Source organism: Myotis daubentonii, chromosome 6, assembly GCF_963259705.1.
Source record: "Myotis daubentonii chromosome 6, mMyoDau2.1, whole genome shotgun sequence".
Lineage (NCBI taxonomy): Eukaryota > Metazoa > Chordata > Mammalia > Chiroptera > Vespertilionidae > Myotis > Myotis daubentonii.
In genome coordinates, this window is record NC_081845.1 from 20,834,449 (window position 1) to 20,859,935 (window position 25,487).

General features: G+C 39.8%; 1 protein-coding gene across 21 annotated transcripts in view; it reads right to left on the reverse strand.

Moving 5' to 3' along the window:
* The window catches only part of EPB41L2 (erythrocyte membrane protein band 4.1 like 2), a 195,835-nt gene that overhangs the window by 99,725 nt on the left and 70,623 nt on the right, over window positions 1-25,487 (reverse strand). For 20 of the 21 annotated variants that reach the window (XR_009453399.1, XM_059700329.1, XM_059700326.1 and 17 more), the window contains exons 2-3: window positions 3,273-3,757; window positions 2,359-2,574 (exon numbers count right to left, since the gene is read on the reverse strand). Coding sequence is in view for 20 of the 21 variants with exons in the window: in XM_059700329.1 (XP_059556312.1) it covers window positions 2,359-2,574; window positions 3,273-3,743 (687 nt within the window). In the remaining variant the exon portion in view is untranslated. Of the gene's footprint in view, window positions 1-2,358; window positions 2,575-3,272; window positions 3,758-13,990; window positions 14,112-25,487 lie in introns of those variants that run through there. The other variant, XM_059700311.1, reaches the window with a different exon arrangement.

Below are 25,487 nucleotides of genomic sequence, written 5' to 3' on the forward strand. Positions count from 1 at the left end.
GTTGCTGACTGGAATTTGAATCGGCACAACCCCTTTGGAGATCAGTTTGGCAATATATGGAAAAACTGAAGAAATAGAACTTATCAACCTAGCAATTCCATTGCTAGGTGCCTACCCTGAAGAAACTCTTGCACAATAAACAAGGAAGCATGTAAGATAATGTTTACTAAAGTATTGATGGTTATACAATATGAAGATATTATGCCTCAGCAGAGAAATGGATAAACTGGTTTGGTGATTCAGAGGAATACTATACATCAGTTAGAAGAATAAAGTAGATTTACACATCATGAAAAGACACAGGGAGAACGAGAGGAGATGTGGGAATGGGACTTTAGCAATGTCTTCAATGTTTTATTTCTGGTTAATATGCAACTGTCTCTTCTATTATTTTTATATTTTTATACTTTTAAATATGTCATGATTTTAAAAAAATAGATTTAAACCATGAGTCTTGAGTTTTGGTGATTAGAAAGAACTTCAGAGATGACAGGGGTCTTCTGGATTATCTAAGTAATTCTACATTCAATAGATGAAGTCAATTTCTGGCCTCAGTTTGGCACAGAGAGGTTGAGTAAATGACCGAAGGTCACATAACAAGTTATCAAATTGGTTCCCAAAATCTAGACTCCCTAATTTCTAGGATATGTAGGAAAAAACAAGAGACATGTGGTCACGTATTAGAGTTAAATTTAGAACACCATTCTATTGTTTTCCTTATTATTCCCTACTTCTACTGCTGAGGCATACAAGATCATTCTCTCTCTCCTCTTCCTCTCCTTCTCTCTGAGATTTAAAGATTATTAATTCTTTTTGCAACTCCTTTTCTTGAAACAACTGAAATAGAATAGTTATCACTAAATGAGTTAAAAACAAAGTTCTAGAAAGCTAATACAAAGATAAAAGCAAGGCCGAAACCGGTTTGACTCAGTGGATAGAGCGTCGGCCTGCGGACTGAAGGGTCCCAGGTTCGATTCCGGTCAAGGGCATGTACCTGGGTTGCGGGCATATCCCCAGTAGGAGATGTGCAGGAGGCAGCTGATCGATGTTTCTCTCTCATCGATGTTTCTAACTCTCTATCTCTCTCCCTTCCTCTCTGTAAAAAATCAATAAAATATAAAAAAAAAAAAGATAAAAGCAAGGACCATGAGTCATTTCATTCATCTTAATAGTTCAGTGGCCAGGTTCATGACCTCCAGAATCAAACTGCTGGGGCTAGAATCCAGGCTCCACCACTGACTAGCTATGAAACTTTTGGCAAATTACTTAACCTCTATAAGCCTATATTCTCCTATTGTAACACTGGCAATATCCATAATAATACCTACTTCAGATGGATTCTTATAAATATTATGAGATAATCTATTCAAAGCTCTTCACACAGTTCTTCAGTAAACATCAGTTATTAGTATATGTCATATAAATAAAGTGATTTAGCTATGAAAAGCAAAAACTCTTTTGATTAACATAAAATTATACGGTGCTAGATACTTCTTAAAAATTACATTGATGTCAATCAGCATCAGAGCTAATGAATTACATGCTTTGAAAATCATGAGTGTTTTTTAATTAAAACGAAATAAAGGAGCTAGATGTTAAATCATTATCTGTCTAAGGATAAAAACACTTGGGGTTAAAGTGCTGAAATTTCATGACTCTAAAATGTCAACCTAGTGCTATCATTTCTACAGAGGTAATATTCAAACTATTTAAGGCCCATTCAGAACAGTCACCAGACAATATATAGGGTGTCCCAAAATTCACGCAAGATTTGAATTTTGCGTGAGCATTGACAACAACAACAAAAAATAAATAAAAGCCTAATTTTACTTAGTTTATTGAATCAGATTCTAATATCTGTTGCCATTTGATTTCAATCCCTTCAATTTGATAAGCATTACCAAGTACCAAGTACCAGGAGCAGGGACAATGAAGACCAATGAAGACCACGGCTTTGCGTATGTGCCAGCAAAGCTGTGGAGGCCATTTACCCGATGTGCTATTCCATACATAACCCTATACTGTACACTTTATGAATCAATAAAAAATTTACAATTTTTAATTATAAACCTGTATTTTCTATCAAAATTACTTCTTGCGTGAATTTTGGACACCCTATACATGACGAATGCAGACCAGGAGATCAACAGCCCTATGTATCCTTAAGGGTCCGGAATTATTGTTTGTAACAGAAATGAAGACCCTCTTCTATATTTTCTTGTTTTTTTGTAATGCAAAATAGTGACCATCTAATTTACAAGAACACAAAAATTGTGCCATGCCACAAATGAGGGCAGAATGCACTTCTGCTTGCATTCCACACATCAGGAGAGCTCTCCCGTCAGTGCCCTGACTCACCTCTAGGTCACAGCTGTACTCGGTGCCATCCAGGAGGGTCACTTTACACTGGACACTTTTGGTCTTCTTGGTGGCTTTTTGAACGGCCTTTTCTGCGTTTAGCTCATTGGTCTGCACTTCCTTTGTCTCCCTTTTTGCTGCTTCCTCTGATTTGTCTTCCTGTATTTCCTTTACCTTCTCCTCCTCTCTCTCCTCCTTCCTTACTTCCTCAGCAGGCTGATGATGAAAAAAAATGAAGTTTATACTAAAGTTGACCAATTTGCAGAAAACAACACATTAAAAGGAAAATCCTAGTAAGAATGGTGATTGTTACAAGTACTATATAAGATTTAAAAAGACTTCAAATGTTTGCTAGAAAAAAATACTTCTCCACATCCTCTTTCCCCCAATCCACTGCCAAGTTTTGCCAAATTGACCATTTGAGCATTAAATTAGTAAAATAAACTACATCCTGGCAACTGCAATTTAAATATTTTAATAATAGAATTTCCAATTATAATCTCACACCATGGCAAACCTAGGCTTCATTACACAACCAAAATGCATACACATAGAAATCTATTTCTTCCTACTCGCTGGACACTTAAATCAAATCAAGGAGGTATAATAGTACATATTAATTAAAAGGAGAGGTGACAGGATTCTCAGAGCATGTTGAACCTTAAGAGAAACAGAAACTTTTTTATGGTGTGCATATATAGTATTTTTTTTCTCTTTGTTATTTTGGAAATTTTGAAAAGGAATAATAGGAGAAGGCTGTGGTAAACCACTCCAAGACTCATATTCCAGATATAATAAGTCAAACCAGCATCTTAATGCAAGAGATCCATAAATGATTCAAAGCAAACAAACCCTTTTTGTTATGCGGCTATACCATCAAGCTATCATTCCACACCATCGCTTCTCAAACATACCTGTGTCTCAGGACTGCTCACTGAAGGTTTCTCTTCCTCAATATCAACTTTAATGACCTGTTGTTTCCTCTGAGCTGCTTCCTCAGCATCACCCTTGGCCTGCCTTTCTTCTTCAGGAAGAGATTCCTCTTTATCTAAAACCTGCTCTTCCACAACAGCTTGGGTAGGCTCTTTCTTATCTCCTCCATCTTTGGCCACTACTAAGTTATAGGACTTTTGTTTCTTAAGCCACGGGGGTATGAATCGAGAAATGCCCCTACTCTCCGATGGATCCTTCTGCCTCTTCTGGCGCTGTGTACTACTTTGGCTTTTAGCTGAAGGAGATGATTGGGAATCCTTTTCCTCCTCTAGATCAGATGACTGATTCTGCTGATTTTCTGCTACTTCTTTAGGTTTCTCCTTGGTTGCATCTGCTCCTAACTGGTCAGATTCCTTCTTCACTTCAGACGCGGAGCCAACTTCAGTAGTCATGGTCACAGCTTATGCTATAAACAAAAAAAATCACAAAAAGGTCTTTTACAACCTCTCCTAGTTTAGAGGCAAGAGACAGGATAAAAAAGGATGGGAAGGGGAATGGCAAAAATATGGGGATAAAACCCCTTAGAAAAAGAAAGTTCATAAGCATAAGAGAAAAATGGAGACTGCTACTCTAACTTTAAGAATTCTCTAACAGAATCAAAGAACCAAAACAAGCATCACAATGGAATTAATTCTGATTCTGTACAGACAGAACTTAAAATCATCAAGAGCTCGAGGGTAATTAATTTTCTTTGGTTTCATCTAGCTATAAATAATAATTCACCCCAAAATCCAATTTTTAAGTATCCCTTACTCTATAATACAAAGTATTATTGATGTTAGAAAGTACTGAGATACATTTCACTGAAATTTCACACATTATAACTAAATGTTAGGTATTAAAAATACTGTTAAATACTTTGTGTTTAATAGCAAGAAAATTATATCTGTAATGTGCATACTTTTTTGTTCCAATAGTAAATCCCATAATTCACTATCACTTTTCCAATGCAAAAGACTGTCTTCTGGGAAAGGTACTCAAACTATAACCAAAACTCCAAAACTCCCCCCCCACCCAATCGCAAACATAGTTTTGTGTATATGTTTACAAGAAAATATCTACAGACCCTAATCAGAACCAAATGAAGACATGAAAAAAAAAAGAATCTAATAATTGATCCAGTAACAACTAATGAAAACAAAATTGAAACTAAATCTGAAAGCAGCTGGTTGTCTATACAAGCAAAGAGGGACTTTTAAAGCATAGCAGCACCACTGACAAAAACCAACAGGCAGGAATGGCAGAGACAGAATGTTCTCTCCTCTCTCACCGCTGATTAAAATGTCCAAAGGCCAGGCACCCGGGGCAATGGGAAATTTCCCAGCTATCTTCAAGAGATATAAAAGTAAAATACACTTTTTAAAGCTTTATTGAAATATCATTCACAGACCATAATATTCGCCCTATTCAATTATACAATTAATGGTGTTGAGGATATTCATAAGGTTGTACAACCATCACCACTATCTAATTCTATAATATTTCATCATCCCAAAAAGAAATCCTGTATCCATTCATAGTAACTCTCCATTCTATCCCCTCCACCATCCCTACCAACCACTAATCTACTTTCAGCCTGAATGGATTTGCTTACTGTGTACATTTAAAATAAATGAAATTATACAACACGTGTCATTTTCACTTAGCACATTTTCAAAAATCATTCAGGTTATAGCATGTATGAGCATTATAATTGCTTTTTAAAATATTATTTGCCATCTTGTGTCAAGCACTGATAAGAGTCTAGTATCCAGAATATATCAAGAACCCAACAATTTTAAAAAAATGAGCACACAACAGAGTAAACAGATATTGAATTGCAAAGTTGTATACCTGAAATTTATATAATGTTATCAACCAATGTTACCTCAATAAATGTAATAATAAAAAATAGAATGAACCCCAGAGTTGATCAGTATTGCCCATCTAAGTGGAAGTTACAAGATAAAAAAACAACAACAATGGAAATGGCTAATTGGATTGCAAATACTCAACAATAAGGATGGATGTAATTATATGTAAATAAATACATTCTTAAAATAGTTTCAAAAAATTAACACAGCTAAAACATAAATACTACCTTCTTTGTTGATAAGATGGTTTCTTGAACAAATTACCACCATCAAGAAAACATGATAATAGCACATCCATTCACCATAATTATCATGCTTGTAACTCTCTGAGTTTCAAAGATGGATAAGCCTTTAAACTCCATCACCCACTAACTCCTACAGTGGAACGCAACCCCTCCCACTAAAATGAGAGCCCCAGAGGGCTGGGGTCTTTCTTCTTTTTTATTGCTGTGTTCCCAGCATCTAGACTGGCACATAAGAGGCACCTGATAAATATTTACTGTGTGAGTGTTGCAAAATGATCTAATCTAATACCCTAAATACCCTCACTTTATCTTATCAACAAGGAAACTGAGGTTCAGAAAGACTAGAAGATTTGCCTGAGATCACAAAGCTAGATGGGCATAGACAAAACCAGAACTATAGTTTTCCAAACTCTAACAATGCTCATTCCAAAAGCTTTAATTATAAATACCTAAAATCCATCATTAGTAAGTTATATAACATAGTAACTAAAGACCTTTCTACTTATCCTTAATCAAAAAGAACATTGCTGTGAACAGCCAGCCCATTAGAGAAGCATGTGGTTTTGACACAATTACCATGCTGGCATACTCCATCTAGATTGATAAAAAGTGTTAATTATTGTAACAGCTCCATGAGAAAAAGCATGCATCATTTAACATGCAACCAAGCAGAAAACCATCATCAATAGAGGATCAGCACTGGTTAGGTAAGGAGGCTTGTTATGTGAAACCATTCTTTTTCTAGTGTTTAAAAAGGAAAGTAAATCCCAAGGTACTGTCTCTACCACTAACCCAGTGATGGAGAACCTATGACACGCGTGTCAGAGGTGACACACGAACTCATTTTTTGGTTGATTTTTCTTTGTTAAATGGCATTTAAATATATAAAATAAATATCAAAAATATAAGTCTTTGTTTTACTATGGTTGCAAATATCAAAAAATTTCTATCTGTGACACAGCACCAGAGTTAAGTTAGGGTTTTTCAAAATGCTGACACGCCGAGCTCAAAAGGTTCGCCATCACTGCACTAACCTAACATTCCTACTCTATAACATTATTCTCCTGAAAACACTGGCCCTTTATCAGAGTACCACACCAAGCAAAACGAAGCAGTTACACAACTCTAGACACTCATACAAAGAACTTCAAGCAAGTGGGTTCATGCTAATTATTGGATCCAGATGTTTCCTTAAGACCTTGAGAAAACCACAGCTACTCTGAACCCTCCCTGTTAAAATTCTTGCACAGGGAACAGGGTGGGTGCTGCCGCTAGCTGAGTGGCTCCCATTCTCTGCTGAGATCACAAGCAATAAGAGATCTTTAATTTCTGCCAATAGTGCTCAGCCCATTATTTAGGGACTCAATATTTACAAAATGGGAAAGAATGCCTTTCTAAACCTCAAAAATGGTGAGAGGTTGGAGAGAAGCTTTCCTCTGAACTTTGAGAAAGACATAAACAAAACTGTGCAAGAAATAAGAAACCTAAATAACATTGGCAAGGTGTGCACAGTTCCAGTTTGGTCATTTTCATCTATTATTGTGGCAAAGGATATGTAGAGCAACCTGCTAACACCCACAATCCCTTGCTTATGTTCATCTCCCCAGATGTCCTGTAGTCTAACAGACGGTCTTTTTAATATCCTACTAACTTCCCTTACAGCATTAACTGTAGAAAAACAAATGCAGTGAATGAAATATAGGAATGATTCAGCAGCCACCTAACTCTACTTGGAACATACTAGTAATAAGAGTGATGCTTTTCAAATACTGTATAGCCAGCATGTAAAAAAGAGGAGAGGAGTGACAAGGAGGAGGAGGAAAGGGAGGAAAGAGGAAAAAGAAATAACAAAAACAGACTGACTTAGAGCAGACTGCAAGTAATTCCTCCCTAGTAGTATGTTTGTTTATCTTAAGTGTCAGACGGGCTAGAAAATACTATATCCCCTATTCAAGTAAGTACAAATACATTCCAAAGAGACTATTTATTGGTTTATATTATCTATATGATGAAAATAAACAAGAATTAGTTTTTAAATAATCCAATGTTGCCTACCCTAGTTACCTTTATAATAAATTATATCACTTGTTTGTTTGTTTTCTTAAAAGAGATAAAGGACATCTATGAGAGAAGAAATATTTCTATAAAGATTCAAGCTAAAAAAAAAAAAAGATACAAGCTAGCATCTGCTTTAAATTAAAACCACACATACAAAAGATATGAAGGGTAGGCCTTTGCTAGTTCAAGTCTAGGCAGGATCAGGTTACATTCAGAGCATGTATATCCTCCATCCTTTCTCCTTTTTAACAGAACCCAAATTTTGTTCAGCTTTCCTCTCTTCCACATGTGTGTAGATGGAAGCTGGTCCAGGGAATCATGGTAGTCCCTCTCCCCAAGCTAAGAAGACATGCAAAAAGTCTGTTGTAAGCTTCTGGGGAAAGATTCCTCCCTCTTAAAGGGGCCACAGGGAAGAGAAGGCCCTTCTTCCGCCTCGGAGCATTATTTATATGACTGCAAGAAATGCTGCTGCCACCTTGATAATCCCGGGAGGAGAAAGCCTAAGGAAAAAGACACAGAGAAGAGGGCACTGGCAAGAGAATCAGAGGAGAGGACTTGAGCCCTCAGTATGCTGCATGCACATGGCCAGGATGTTTGAACTTCCTGTTATGTGAGACAATATACTCCCCTATGGCTCAAACAACTGCGTCAGGGGTTTCAGTTACTTGTAGTTACTATTGGCCTCTGCATATTATATTAGGAGGCAAGCAGTAGAAAATAAGCCCTAAGAAACTGGTAGTACACTTAGAACCAGCTCAGGTAATTATTACTCCTCACTGTATTTTATGGCCCTCATACCTAAGAGTCGTGGTTGTCAAAATGTCTAATTTTTTCCAGATGCTCATTTTTTAAAAACCTATTATCTGAGTTAATACTAGTGAGATAAACTATTAATTCTTTATTCTAACAATATATAAGAATGAAACAAAAAAATCTTAGAGTTCATCAAAGTGTAAGATTCCCTGTGTAAGAGAAGGGGGCATGTCTGAAAATCACTGCATAATTTTCAAAAATGTTCAATTCCAGTAGTGCTAACAATCTTATGTGCTAAAGCAAGCCCCTGCTGCTCCCATTCAGAATTAGGTCAAGAAAGAGATCTGTGCCAGGCAAAGTATCCACAAGTAATGAGGTCATCCCCAAAACACTCTTTCCTGAAGTGAGAGCTCAATCACCAGAGGCTATCCACGAATCATTAGGGATCCCAATATTGGACATCATTATTTTCAATCAAAATGCACATAAACCTTCTCATAGTGGGCACTCCAACAGCACACACTAACCAAGGTGACAGAGACATCCCGAACCCTGCAGCTCTTCGTCAATCATTTACACTGAATTGTGTGGTAAGGAATACTGACAAAGTGCTTTTGCTCCAATTCCTTCTCTCAGATGAGGACCCACATTTTGTAATGGCCAGAGCTCTTTGTGTGAAGCTAACCAACCTTTGGATTAAATAACATGAAGGCTTGTAGATCAAGTCTAGGAACCAAACACGAGGACTAGAATTCCAGGTCTGTCTCTCACTAGCCATGTAACTAAAAACAAGTTATTCAGTCTCGTTGAGTTTGTTTCCTCGTAAGCAAAACAAGGATATAATACATATTCACTGGTGGCTCTAAGAATGAAATCAGATGTTATACATAAAGTGCCTGGCACATAATAAATTCATAATAAATGGGGGGCCACCCCGTCATCAAGTAGGGATTCTGGGGGGAAATGAACTATGTCTGTTTTTCACTAAAATTTTTAACAGTAATATTATGCACAACCCACTTAGTAAATAAATAACATAACAACAGTAAATAATGATAGTATCAGCACTGTTCTAGAGACTCTCTTCATTCCTTGCATCTTCATGACCCTTTGGGGTTGGAACTAAAATTATTCCCATATTATAGGTAAAGAAGGTTAAAAAAGAATTAAAACTTGCACAAAGCCACACAACCAGGAAATGGAAGAGCCAGGATTTGAACGCAGGCTGTCCAGCTCCAGAGGGCTTATATAGTACTACCACCATTCCCAAAAAACTTCAGTATTTTATAATCAGCACCTAGCATAATCCCTGACAGTTCATCATTTGTTAAACACACACACACACACACACACACACACACACACACACACACACACACAAAATTACTAGCATTTGTGGCTTCAGAATCATTAATAACCTGTTCTGAGCCCCCAATAAATTCCACTGACCTTCAGGATGAGGGTAGTAACAGTATCTTAGCCCCTTCTTTCAAAAGAAATATTTCCTGAGTAGTTTCATTGCATATGTACCTGACATCAGTGATATAGAGGAAAGAATCTGGCTCTCAGTATAATAGGCGACAGATGTAGCAAGATTAGCATTAATATAAATTCAAACAACTTATCACTAATACAAAAATTTTGGTAACTTATATTCAGAAATTACTACTAGTTTGAAAAGCTGACAGTTTTCTTAAAAACTACCATTGTCATCTCTTCAGGAAGGCACATAATGGTCCTTCATGGGAAACGTTGGTTAAACACTCATGTAACACAAACAGGCAACAAGCTTTGTAAAGAGCACTTAATTCTCATTCTCAATTGTATTTACTTCTCAGCTGATATCAAGTAAAAAGCCAAATAAAATAGTGCTGGTTATGCATTTCCTTAACATTAAACATTCAAAATAAATTTCATTTTTAAATTGGCTAGGATAACTATTCCCTCAATGGGGGGGGGGGGGGGGGGAAGTGGTTAAAGGACAACAGAAAGAGTTCTGTTAGAGTTAACAGAAAAACAAATACAAGGGATACATAAACATATAAAAAGATGCTCACCACACTCATAGTAAAAGAAATACAAGCTAAAAGTAAAGAGTGGAAAAGTCCAAAAGCTTAATCACGTCAGTATTGAGCATGGCTATGGGAAGGAACAAGGCATTCTCTTATAATTGTGGGTAGAAGAGTAAGTTGGTACCAAGGGAAATCAATTTGCCAACAGCCAAAATTCCAAATGTGTACACACTAAACCAGTAATCCTGCTTATGGGAACGTATCCTACAGATACATTTGCACATATGTAAATTAATATGTACAGATGATTCACTGTAACATTGTAAAGGAAAATATAATATTCCGTAGCTACAAAGAAAAAAGTGAGGAAGGTTTCCACCCCAGTTACAGAATTATCTCCACGTTACACTGTTAAGTACAAAAAACAAGATTCAGATAGCATATAGCTACCTTATGGGTTGAAAGCAATGTGTCTGAGAAGTATGTGAATGCACATATCTGCCTGCAAACGCATAAGAAATTAGAAAAGGACACAGATGACCAACAACAGTGATTATGGGAAATGGTGGGTGGCACTGGGTAGATGAGGTCTAGAGGTGCAGATAGGGGAGAAAAAGTTTTCACTCATAAGTTTGTACAAACTGAAGCACTTAAATACTTTATTAGGAAAACAATATTTATTCATTAAGATATCTAATGCATTAAGTGAACCCAGCTTGGTTAGGTCTGCTTTCTTGGAGACAACCCAAATGCCACAACTGCCATAAATTCCGTCACACATACTTCACAAACCCACCCCTTATCCTATGCACGCTGCTCTCCTAAAGTTCAAAATTTACACTTTTAGAGCAGCCAAAAATCTTCTTTAAAGTATATCAATTCTTCATTTTTTAAAAAAACAACAGAGTTTCTAAGAAAGCCTTGCTAGTTTTTTAAACATTTGACCTAGGTGCGGAGATAAAAAAAAAAAAGAAAAAAAAAAAAAGGTGTCTTTTACTAACAAGAATACTAGTACATTATGCAGCTAGGCCAAAAAGATTATTACTATTTTCTGCTGGAGAAGTGAGAACAGGGCACTTAGAACTAGATTTCTCTGAAAGTTGAGGAAAATTTTGACTTTGAGAGTAAAACACAATGAGAAGACACATTAAATTTCTAAGCTGGTCACAAATAAACATTCTAAATCTGTCGGCAGCTTCATCCTCACTTATAGCCAAAGGCAGGAACGAAATTGGCCTGACAAACACAAGGATGTCATGTTTCCTGTTCACACCTTCTCCCTGGTCACATCAGTTCCTATGCTCCCATGAAGAGAGTGAAATTTTGTGCAGATGAGTAACTACATGTTCCCAGTGCAGTATTGTGCATCCGGTGGCTTCTCGATAAACTTGTGATGTTCCTAGTTCTGGGAACATTTATTTGGACCACCACCATATAATGTTCTATACAAAAGAAAAATACACTGTGCAATTTCTTCCAGTGACATCATAACCAGGCTCAAAACAAAGTAAAGCCAACACCAACAATCTCTCACAGTCATAACAGATACTAGGGAGCATACTTTCTCTGAGCTTATCCCACAGCTACCTTCTGCATAGGATCCTCACCCAGCCCATTGTAAAACCCATTTGGTATCAAGTGATAATCTACAACCAGTCTAAAATTCGTGTGTGAATCGAACTCTAAATTCATTAGCTAAAAAATAACAGCGGTTCAGGAGGCCTTTCCCAAAAAAGCTAACGACAAATCCACCAAGGTTAATTGCACAAGATAAATGCACAAGCTGCAGACGCTGCATTTTAATAGGTCATAAGACAAAAGCTTGTCAAAGTCAATCAGCTCCCCACAGTATGACAAGGCCAACCAAGCTGGAGCCTACATTGATCTCACACTGAAATCCTCTTCTCCGTAAGCTTTGGAACTGTGCAGTTGACAGGCATAAATAGCTAAACCTTGTCAAAAAATATAATTCACTTGGTAAATTTTGGCCGTCAGATCTTCTGCCATTCTAAATATTTACAGCACTACCAAAGAGTAAAATGAGACTATAAACTGAATGATTTTTCTGGCTTAGGTAAGCAGATCCAAATGTTGACGCTAGTCCTCTGGTAGGTCAGCAGAAGGTGCCTTGTAGACTGTTAGCATATGGACCTCCACACCTGGCGTGATAAAAGCAACTTTCCCCAGGTGGGAAAAGCTGTAACTACAATGGAATTACAGATATGCCATTTGGAATGCTTAAAACCTTTTTTTTTTTTAATTTCTACTCTGAGCATTAGTTTAGCTCAAAAGTTTTTATTTCAACTAGTAAATATATTTCTTTCTTTGAAGGTAAGAGTCTCAAAATTCAAATACTTGTAAACATGATTTGGTAGAGGATCCTGCTAGAGAATATGCCAGGCATTCAACTTTAAAGTCCACCAAAACATTCATGCAAACTCAATGTCAATGCTTAACATTTCCCTTTCCAGCTTGCTACGTGACCCAGCTATGATGTTAAACTACACGTCATCAATACATTACACAATGTGTACAGGAATATTACCAAGGAGAAAGGGGCAGGGAGGGGGGGGAGGAAGGGGCTCATGACTGGCTGTCCAAATCATCAGCATCACCTTTACAGTTATTTATTCCCACATCTGGTGCCAATAATTTAAAGAGACAATTCTTTCTTGGGCCTCAAAATAGAAAACTTAAAACATCCTAAGTACACATATGCACCCCCCCACCCCCACCCCCTATTACTTCAGTAGTAGGAGAGCATTCCCTGCAGTGGCAACAATAAAGATGGAATTTGCCAAGATCACCCTCCACCCATCCTAGTAGTACTGCTTTTCATTTTGTTAGAAAGTAGCATTGAAACAAGGTTCTTTTTGAAAAAAGATTGGTAGATTATAACAAGAAAAATCATGAAAACAATTTTTTCTGAGTCTGGATGTCAGCATATGGGCAACATGTTGAGTTTTCAAATTTGCTCAATGTGACAAATGATTAAATATTCAGTAAAAGAACTTGTTCAACCAATATCACACTTAGATAGTAACAACAGTAAAATGATATATAATTTTTGATAACTGTTAATGGCCACTAATTTGCACATGCTAAAAAATGTGAATTCAAATCTCTGCTAGCCACAGTACTTCTTTCAACCCATCAACTTATCCTGAAAATGAAGCATCTTAAAATTAAACTCAAATCTGTCCTCCTTTAACATGTTAAAAATAACTGAACACTATTAACCTTACATGGCCCTCAATGTAATTTAGAAATAATTAACTTTCATATTGCACTACTGAATAAATCAATCCGTAAAATAGCAGGACAAGTATATAAAATAATGCAATGAACTACTTTCATTATTCTCATAGGGCAAACCTAAAAAGATAATTATGTTAAAGATAACTTGAAAAAACTTTCAATATTTTCCTAGAAAAATGCAAACAAGTGGTCTAAAACTAAACTGTAACCACACACACACACACAAATATTTTTTCATAGGGCTTAGTTCAAATATAACTGAACATATTCCCTTTTCTACACAGTGTACTTACCCAGATTCCATCTACTCTATATGTTAGCATTTCCAAATATTCAGTGCCCTGAATACTGACACTCTCAAAAGCAAGCTTCCTCCAAAAGCAAAACAATCAAGCATACATAATAAAACCTAACTGCTACAACAGAAATTTCTTAAAAATCTCCCCCTTGAAATACATACGCAGCTTTTAAGCACATTGAGCCCGTTGTTTGCTGTTCCCTGTCATTAGAAGACTGTAGAAAGCTGATGGAAATCCAGTCTGCAAAAGCTTAATGAGCAAGACCTGCCCCACCCAGGCCAGACCCTGCTGGAGAAGGGCATGCTCCGTAAAAAAGCTCAGCTTGGTTCCAAGTTACTTCATTCCTCTGCTAGAAAATTCACATGGGTCAAAGAAAAAGTCATTTTCCTGCTGCCTGCTTTACCCACTACATGAAGAAAGCTCACATAAAGGATAGTTTCTATGACACAACTGTAATAGTATGATAATTTTTCTATTATTGCTGGGAATTTTTTCTGTTTTTGTAGTCATAATTTTTACTTTGCTTTCGGTCTCTTCCTTCAACTGTGTTCTTATTTTTGTCATTTTATCCTACCATACAAATAGACACCAAAAGTGTATGTACACAATATCTGACCTAATCATCTTTATTTATAAACTACTATAAGCCAATGTATACATTTCCAGACATAGAAAAACTCTGGAAATACATAGTCCAGTTTTCAATACATAAAAATGAAATACTGATTTTGATTCATTTGTAAAAGAATTTGCTTATTCATTCATTTCATATTGTATTTTAAAATGAAGGCTTGTTTTAATAAGACTTATAGGTTCTATCACATAGTTACAAAGCTGATATATCTGCTTTATTGTCAACCCTACATTAAGAAATGACTGACACAAAAGGTAATCATACATCCGTCTATCATATGAATATAAATACATATGGCAACAAAGTAAATGTAAAGTAACCAAAGGAAAACACATTAATTTTAAAATTCAGGTCCGAGAAATTTGAGAAACAACTAATCTTCCCTGATTATACAATAATCACCCCCACTCACTTTACATTTCCACAGTTTAAGTACTGGTTGTTGATGTTTTTCCCCCCAATGAATATATTTATATTAAACAATCATGACCAAAACAATCAGACTTTGTATCCAGGCATGCATTTTCACAACTTCAAGATGCGGCCATATTGCTCTCCTATCAAGCAGTTCCGATGTCCATTAGTGAGTATTATATGTTCATATTCATTTACAGTAGTCTTTTAAAAAAAATAAGTTTTTCTAATTCCAAAAAAATACTTTAGATACTTAAATAAGTAAGATGTCACCTGTACTAACTAGTAGAGAAAGGGTAAGGTTTGCTTTATGGGAACTTAGTGAAAATATGTTTCAGTAGCAGCTAGCTCTGAAGATATTAATCTCTGTTAAAATGAACAAATATAAAACTTTAAAGTAACAGTCATTCTATATAACAAAAGTAAATAAACTTCACTATCCACCAGAGTTTTCACTGATTCACAATAGGGCAATTTGGTGAGTTTTTAGTAGAGCCAATTTTATTCAATTCAAAGTAGCAATAATCTTTTTATTTTCTTCCTACTTTTTTAATGTTAAATGTATTTTTAATAAATGAAGTATATGATATATTTATTTCAATAGCCTTACTTGGAAAAATATTGGCTCCAAGCCTTTTTCTGACATGTGTTGCTTCATGGAATCCGAAGTCTCATAACTACTGACACTGCACTGGATCCAGTGTAGTTACCACTCCAGCTTAGATCTCTCTCATAACCCGTGTGTCCTGCCCTCTTACTCCCCACCTTCTGCTAGTACTGAATGGTGTGTGTCCCCAGAGTTCATACGTTGAAGCACTACGCTCCGCCAATGTGATGGTATTTGGAGATGGGTCCTTTTGGGGAATAATTAGATTTAGATGAAAACTTAAGGGTGGAGGCGGGGAGAAACCAAGATGGCGGCATAAGTTAACGCCGGAGATTGCTGCCTCGAACAACCACTTCAGAGATATAACTAAAGGACAGAACGGACATCATCCAGAACCACAGGAAGGCTGGCTGAGTGGAAATTCTACAACTAGGAGGAAAGAGAATATCATACCCAGACTCAGAGGCGGCGCAGTGCTGAAGTGAAATACTCAGGTGCGGAGTGCGCACGCGGAGCGGGCTGGCGGCGGAGGGCGAGGTTGTTGTTTTCAATCGGGAGGGAGTTTCAGACTCTGAGCTCCAGATCCGGGCGAGTCTTTAGGGACCCAGACTCAAACGGGAGAAGCGGGACTATCTGGCTTCGGTCGGAACTCGAAGGCAGCTTTCTCTCCGAGGTTTGCAGCAGTTGCTGGGACTCTGAGAGACAGAGCCTCTGCGGACGGGACTGAGAGCAGCCATAACTGCTTGTTCCGCCCGCCTTGTAGATCCCCAGGGACCCGCCCCGCCTAAGCCCTGCGCAGAGCCATTTGCCAGATAGCCTCAGGCAAAGGCTAGATTAGCACCGCCCTAGAGATACAGCACAGAAGCTCTCCCACTGCAGACACAGCTGACTCTCATAGCCAATTAGCCTGGAGGTCAAATCACCTCTGGTATTGCCGACAATCAAGGCTTAACTACAACAAGACTGCCCACAAAGATCACTAGGGGGTGCACCAAGAAAAGATAAAAAAATGCGGAGACAAAGAAACAGGACGCAAATGTCAGAAATGGAAGATATAGAGCTCAAAACCATACTTTTAAGGTCTCTCAAGAACTGTCTAGAAGCTGCCGATAAACTTAGTAAGGCCCTCGAAAAGACTGGTGAGACCGCCGATAAATGTAGTGAGATCCTCAAGAAATCTAATGAGACCCTCGATGTTGTGATACAGAACCAACTAGAAATTAAGCATACACTGACTGAAATAAAGAATATTAGACAGACACCCAACAGCAGACCAGAGGAGCGCAAGAATCAAGTCAAAGATTTGAAATGCGAAGAAGCAAAAAACACCCAACCGGAAAACCAAAATGAAAAAAGAATCCGAAAATACGAAGATAGTGTAAGGAGCCTCTGGGACAACTTCAAGCGTACCAACATCAGAATTATAGGGGTGCCAGAAGAAGAGAGAGACCAAGATATTGAAAACCTATTTGAAGAAATAATGACAGAAAACTTCCCCTACCTGGTTAAAGAAATAGACTTACAAGTCCAGGAAGTGCAGAGAACCCCAAACAAAAGGAATCCAAAGAGGACCACACCAAGACACATCATAATTAAAATGCCAAGAGCAAAAGACAAAGAGAGAATCTTAAAAGCAGCAAGAGAAAGAAACTCAGTTACCTACAAGGGAATACCCATACAACTGTCAGCTGATTTCTCAACAGAAACTTTGCAGGCCAGAAGGGAGTGGCAAGAAATATTCAAAGTGATGAATACCAAGAACCTACAACCAAGATTACTTTATCCAGCAAAGCTATCATTCAGAATTGAAGGTCAGATAAAGAGCTTCACAGATAAGGAAAAGCTAAAGGAGTTCATCACCACCAAACCAGTATTATATGAAATGCTGAAAGGTATCCTTTAAGAAGAGGAAGAAGAAGAAAAAGGTAAAGATACATAGTATGAACAACAAATATGCATCTATCAACAAGTGAATCTAAGAATCAAGTGAATAAATAATCTGGTGATCATAATAGAATCAGGGACATAGAAAGGGAATGGACTGACTATTCTTGCGGGGGAAAGGGGTGTGGGAGATGCAGGAAGAGACTGGACAAAAATCGTGCACCTATGGATGAGGACAGTGGGTGGGGAGTGAGGGCGGAGGGTGGGGAGGGAAATGGGAGGAGGGGAGTTATGGGGGGAAAAAAGAGGAACAAATGTAATAATCTGAACAATAAAGATTTAATTTAAAAAAATTATTAAAAAAAAAAAAAGAAAACTTAAGGGTGGAGGCCATAATGATAGAATTATTGCCCTTATAAGAAAAGACATTGGAGCACTTGCTCATTCTTTCCCCTTCTTCTGCTCTGTTTCACCTCACCCTGTGAAGACAAAAAGAGAAGGTGGCCACATATAAGCCAGGAAAGAAGCCCTCAAAAAAACTGACCATGCTGGCAACCTCGATCTTGGACTTACAGCCTTCAGAACTGTGAGAAAATAAATTTGTTGTCTGAGCCCTCCAGTATATGGTATCTTGTTATAGCAGCTGAAACTGAATGGTACTGCTCAAACTCCACTGCTGATTTCAATATAAAATATCCTGCTTATTAAGACAACTGACTCTCATTACTCAAACAATGGTTAAGGGAAGTAAGATAGAAAGTTTTGCAATACTATGATTTGAAAACAAACAAATTTTTTAAAAAAACATATTAATACAGTAAATAAAGAGAACCCAGAGAACTTAAATGAGTTTCCAAAATCATATCCCCAATAAGTGATAGAGCCAGAATTTCCACCAAACTGGTCTGAATTCAAAACCAATGCTAGTGGCACTGGTATTATAGTGGTGAGCACAGCTGCCTTCCAAAATCAATGGCACTTTTCCACCAATGCTGCATTATCTTCGTTTTAACACCCTGGTCTTCCAGATGAGTAAACTAAACCCAAAGAAGTGAAGTAACTTAAATAAGACTAGGGGCCCAGTGCACAAATTTGTGCACCTTGAAAGGAACTGTGGAGTGCGAGGCTGCAATGGGCACAGGGGCAGGTCTCGGCCCATCCTTCGCACCTCCACCCGGCTCCTTCCACCACATCCCCCAGTCCCCTGTCTGCCTGCAGCCCAGCTCCAGCCTTCGCTTGCACCTGTTGGCGGCATTGGGGCTGGCGCCAGCAAGGGGTGCAAGCAGGGCCGGCACCAGCAGTGCATGGGAGCGGGGCCAGCACAGGCAGTGGGTGCGAGCGGCGGCTCTAGCACTGGCATTGGATGCAAGAGGCGGCTGCTGGCCCCAGTCGCCCCTTAGGATCAGAGGGAGGTGGAGAAGCCCAGAGGAGCGACTGGGGCCGGCAGCGGCCGCTTGCACCCGCTGACAGTGCCGAGCGATTGAGACCAGTGCCGGGCACTGGCAGCGGGTGTGAATGGGGCCAGCACCAACAGCAGGTGGGAGAGCCGGGAAAGACCACGGCACACAGGAGCAAAGATCTTTCAGTAACCACCAGAGGCTTGCCTCGATGACAGCAGCCAGCGCCCCACCTTGGTCTGGCGCCCCTGCTCACCTGTTCCACCATCCCGCCGCTGCCGATGCCCACCATGTTCCGCACTCTGCCACCTGCTGCCAACACCTGCCATGTTGCACACACGTGCCCCCTAGTGGTCAGCGCACATTATAGCAACCGGTTGTTCGGTTGTTCCGCCTTTCGGTCTATTTGCATATTAGGGTTTTATATATATAGAAGATTAGTCAATGGGTTATTGGCAAAGAAGTACACAAACCAGGTCTAGTATCATTTAAATTATTCATTTCCAGTAAGATTTTAAACTCATTAAAGTGCACAAATTACACTGGCTGAAACATCTACATGTCTTAATATAAAAAAATTGTTCATATGAATTTATATCTGTTACATCTGTCTTGGGAAGATCCTAAATAACCATGTTTCGACACTGTCTCATTATTCCACTAAAAATGGAAATTTGAGGTTTATCTCAGAATACAATTTTTTAAGTAATTAAGGGAGTTTGGATTAAGGTGGAAATATTTTTCCTATATATGTATATGTCAGTTTGTGTATTAATAGAATTCTATCTTAAACCCAATATCATAATTTTTTCAATTTCTAAAATTATCCTACCTCCTTACTTTATGGGGACAAAGAATGGAATTGAATAACATGTAAAGGACCCACAGTCCAAAACCAAATTCTGTGCAGAAAATAGTGATTAGTGTTGCAAAAAGATAATGAGGGAGACAGTTCCTTTCAGTCTTTCCACCTTTACTCATCTAGCCTCCATTTGAGAAGCAATCATCACTTGTCACACAAGGAAAAGAAGCACACATAATTTTCTGTTATAGCCCTAAAAATAACCTAAGAAGTACTCAAAACAAACCTCTGTTTTTTGAAATTTTACAAGGAATCCAATCTCCCCATCTACCAATCACCAGGCAACACTATAAACACTATACTTCCTGAACGAACATGGAGAAAAGTTTCAGGACTCTTTCAATCTGGATGAACTTCAATTGGTCTATAAAATTTTCTAGCAGCCTACATTTCAGACAGAATCACTGCTATGTGATGTCAGCAAAAAGAAGAAATAAACTGCTCTATTCCATAAACCCTATGTGTAAGCTCTATTTTGACCACAACACTCCACAGTTTAACTTCTCTCAGGCTCTAAATCCAGAATAATTTGCACAACTACTCATGAGTCATTAGCAAAATGTCTTCCCCACCATGTCTTTAAAAATGTGACATCAGAAAGAATTATATATTTGTGAAACTGGGAAACATGCTGTATGAACCCATATTTTTAAGGGGGTTGGGAAAGAGAGTAGGTTGGGTGGGGGGAGTGGTGGTTAGGAATCTATACTCAAAAAGTTAATGTTTTGAAACTAAAAAGTGTTAGGACAAAGATAGCCTTTTTTTAACTAAAAAAGTCAAAAGCGTCAGTATTAGAATTACACATTTGGACCAATACAGTAACCCAGCATTTACTTTAAAATGTATTATTTTCGTTCCACATATGTCTAAGAAGCAGTTGCTGAGTTCCTCTTTTGCACCAGACACTGGTCTAAGCTTTTACCACTAGATAGCTCTTCCTCATACCAGCCCTCAGGGAATTCACTGTCTAGCAGGGAAGAGATACATAAATAATTATACCACATGCGGTAAGGGATATACAGAGATACAGGAAGGGCACAGCAAAGTGGACAACTCCCTTCCAGAGGTTAAGGACGGCATTATAAACTCACAATGTTTAGGCTCATTCATCTTTCTTTAAAAGTACAAATGTTACTGCTGATGTGGTAATGACACCCCCTTGCCATAGGGATTAAAGAAATAAAATAAAAGCACCTACCACAAAGCCCATTAGCCATAAAGCAGAAACAAATATCTTGCTAGCATTGTGCAACACCCTACATATGACTGAGCAAAGTGGGGGTTTTCTAGACTAAATAAATTTATAGCCAAATGGAATCTCAGTACATATGTACCTCTAGCCCTTGCCTTTCACAAATGGAAGACCTCAGGCCAGAAGATAGGTTACTTATTCAAGGTCACATACATAGTAAATCAGTAGAACCCAGACTAGATGTCAGATTCTGACTAACAGTACCAATGCCTTTCCCTATGCAGATTGCCCTGGACCATTGAGAAGAAAAGGGGAGAGAACAGGGAATAAAGAGGCCCTTTTGGCTCCCCAAGGGCCAGAAGAAACAAAGAGCCTTGAGACAAGGCATCCAACAGACCTCAAAAGCTCCCACCCTCTGGACTCCAAAAAATCCCTATACCTTCCCACTCCTGAAAAAATTATAAGTTTCCAAATATAAAGAGGCTACTGCCAAGAAATTAACTACTCTTCCCAATCGGAAAGACTATTAAATTCATATTCAGTCTAGCTATATCCCCATATTGCCACTTAGCTAAGTCTGCAAAATGAAGGTATCAGCAGATAATCTGCCTATACAGCAAGGCAAAATGCTAAATGAATGGAAGTTACTATTAAACATAAAATTTCATTGGTCACAAAAATTAACAATCTAAGTTTTCCCCTGGAAATGGCTAAGTGTATATATTTTTTTAAAAAAACACACAAAAACAAACATTAACATACAGTAATCTCCTACCAATCCCATTTATCTATTTTTCCCACAAGTTGTAGAAGGAAAAAAAAGTGTTTCCTCATCCTAATTCACCCTCCGTAATTTCCCTTCTTTCCTTTTTCTCCTTTCCTTTAAAAGAGCCCCCCTATCCAAGAGGCCCAACTAGAACCATATAAACACAAGGTCCTTGTAAAAAAACAAAAAGTTTTTAACTACTAGTATATACATGGATTCTATTTACTAGGGCAAGCCAAGGAAATGTAAGGTGTATGGAGTTAGTACAGCACAGCTACACATCAGGCCCTGGGGAGGTACAACCCCGTCTGGGGCCCTCTCCTCATTTCACCTGCATCACAGTCTTCCTTCTCTGCCTAATATATGCCTTCTGCATGGTTTGGGCACTTGATTGAGAACCCAGACTACTTTCAGTCCTTCACAACTTTATTAGCTCCATAATTTGAAACTGTAACTTCTTCACTCATTTCTTTCTGTAGCTTCACCTTTCAAACCTAACTCTCCAAACCTGAATTATGAAAGAAAACCTTAAGCAATGTTAATATGTTCTCAATCAACAGACCCTATCCACCCAAATTAATTAACAAAGAATATCCAACATCAAGCCAGAATACCTTTCCCTATAAAATCTTAATTTTAATTCTGTACTTTTGGGTTTCCATTCATCGAGTGAGGAATTGCTCTCTGCTTACCGATAGCTGCTAAGGATACAGACCTGTGTAAAACTTAGCTCCAGCAATACAAAAGCAAGGCACTTAAAAAAACTAGATTACAAAGAGAATAAGAGTTGGAATATAGGCATGAAGAATTCAACAGTAACTGACTTGATGAGGGAAGAATGCTTCTCAATGTGACATGTGAGCTGACCTTGAAGGTTAAGAAGGAGCTTACTGGGCCAATTTTAAGTGGGTGTAAGTGAACTCCTCACCGTGGGAACAGTAAGTGAAAGGCACAGAATCATAAACATAAATGCGTTGTAGAGAATGGTAAGTACCTCATCTGCCTGCATCACTCCCCCGCCCCCCCAAACTGTGGACAGAGAGGGACAGAGAGGTAGCCAAATAATGAGTGATCAGTATGCTGAGCTCAGATCTATCCTGTAGGCAATGGAAAACAACATTAATTTTGTATTTCTGGAGGATTACTTTGGCAGTCATGTGAGAACTAGTGACACAATGAAAGGAAACTAGTTAAGATGATGTTCCAGTGGTCCAGGAAACAGCATCTAAACTAAGACAGAGGCAACAAATATGCAAAGGAAGAGATGGAGTCAATAAATATTTAGTAGGTGACAGGGACAGGCTTTGATAATGAGTTGGATTGCTGAAGCAATGGAGAACATTCCTAGGTTCCTGGTAGTCCAAGGTTAGATAGCAGTGCCATTCACCTAGACAAGGATTTCCAACAAGAGTAGGAAATGGGGATAAAAGAAGCAAAGCTTCTACTTTTAATGCCTTTGAATTGACTGTGTGATGACAACCAGGATGGTTGGAGATAGGTGTTTGAACAACAGAGTCTAGGTTTCCTTGCTAAGATTTGCAGCGACTTCGTCAATGAGTGTTATTTGAAGCTATGGAAGTGGATGACACCCCACGCAAACAAAGAAAGAAAAATGCTCATAATAAACGCCCAGATGGAGCAAAGAATCTATAAAGGAGGCTGGGAAGGTTCAGCTTAAGAGAAAAACCAGCAAAGCAAGAAAGTACTGCCAAAAGATAACAGTCAAGCTGGGAGGAGTGGACAGCGTGGCAGCCAAGGGCAGAGTGCTTCAGGCACCATAAGGTTTTAAAAGTGTCATGGAAAGATTGCTGGGAACCTCAAAGAGCAACTTTACTGGATGGTGGCAGAAAAAGCCATTTGCCTACAAAAAATATTGAAATGGGGAGGGTAAAAGATAAGTGTAAATTAATCTTAAGTTTAGCAATAAAGTAAAAGGCTAGAAAAGGGGAGGTAGTAACTACAAGGTTGTGGGAAGATGTTGAACTATGGGAGATATTTTGTTTGGTGCAGACTTTTGGTGGGAGAGACAATGAGAGGAGAATTTAAAGACACAAAGGAGAAAAAGAAAAATGGATGGAAGGTAGTTCAGAAGAGATAGAAGAGAAAGGATCAAAACCATGGGAGATGGGTTTAATCCTGGACAGCAGGAGCAACACCTCTACCTCCGAGACCAAAGGGAAAGTAACTGAAAATACAAAGGGGGAGAGAAAGGGGTTTACAGAAGACAGAAACATAGGAGTGCATCCGAAGCCCTGTTCTCCATTCCAAACAGCTTTGATAACTTTGGAGTATTTAAAGGAGAGGGGTGGAGGGAGAGACAAGAAGAAAAGTGAAAATTTTGGAGAAAAATTGTCAATCTCCTAGGATATATTCAATGATAATATATTATCATTGAATGATAATTCCCTTAGCATTTGGGTTAACATTATTCAGAACAGGTTAAACACAATAACTTTCAATATGAAAAGTCATTAGTGTTTTAAACTTTTCAAACTTTAGGATTCCCTACATCATCTGTCTTCTATTATGTCAACACTAGAGACCCAGTGTACAAATTCTTGCATGGGTGGGGTCTGGCCAGCCCAACCCTAATCAGGGCAGATCAGGCTGGGTCTGTCACGAGGAGGAGACAGTGGGAGGTTGACCAGCTGGCCCGGCCCAGATTGGCCCGATTAGGGCCAGGCCAGCTGGTGGGAGGGGCCATGCGCGATTGCCAGGCGGACCCCGGCCCTGATTGGGGTGGGGGGCCAACTGGGGGCGAAGCTGGCTGGGGGGAGGGGCCGTGGGCTGATCAGTGTGGTGGAGGCCCATTGCGGGTGGGGCTGGCCAGGGGGAGGGACCACAGGCAGTTGGCCAGCTGGCCCTGCCCCTGATTGGGATAGGGGGTTGATCTAGGGTGGGGCTGAGCAGGGGATGGGGCCGCAGGAGGGTTGGCTGGCCACCAGCCCTCAATCGGGGTGGGAGAGTCCCATCAGGCAGAGTGGCTGTGGGGAGGGGCCATGGGAGGTTGACCGGCTGACCCCACCCCCATCCGGCTGGCCGCAGTGGGCGTCATTCCAGTCATTACAGCGTTCCAGTCTCTGGCTTTATATATATACTAGGGGCCCGGTGCACGAAATTCGTGCACTGGGTGTCAGGGGTGGGGTGGGGGGGAGTGTCCCTCAGCCCAGCCTGCCCCCTCTCACATACTGGGAGCCCTCAGGCGTTGACCCCCATCACCCTCCAATCGCAGGATCGGCCCCTTGCCCAGGCCTGACGCCTCTGACAGAGGTGTCAGGCCTGGGCAGGTGACCCTCATTTCCCCCCATCACTGGTTCTGCCCCTAGCCCAGGCCTGATGCCTCTGGCCCAGGCATCAGGCCTGGGGAGGGAACCCCCAGACCCCTCCGATTGCTAGCTCTGCCCCTTGCCCAGGCCGGATGCCTCGGCCAGAGGCGTAGACCCCCATCACCCTCCGATGATCGCCTGATCGGCCCCTTGCCCAGGCCTGATGCCTCCGCCAGAGGTGTCAGGCTTGGACAGGGGACCCCCATCTCCCCCCGATCACTGGCTCTGGCCCCCGCTCAGGCCTGAGGCCTCTGGCCCAGGAATCATGCCTGGGCAGGGGACCCCCATCTCCCTCTGATTGCTTGCTCCACCCCCCGCCCAAGCCTGACGCCTCTGACCCAGGCTTCAGGCCTGGGCAAGGGGACCATCATATCCCCCCAATCCCCGGCTCCACCCCCCGCCCAGGCCTGATGCCTCGGCCAGAGGAGTTGACTCTCATCACCCTCCGATCACCAATCACCGGATCGGCCCCTTGACCAGGCCTGAGGCCTCTGGCCTAGGCGTCCGGCCCGGGCAGCGGGGACCCGCAGCTGCAGCAGCCCCGCGATCGTGGGCTCCGCTTTAGGCCCAGGCAAG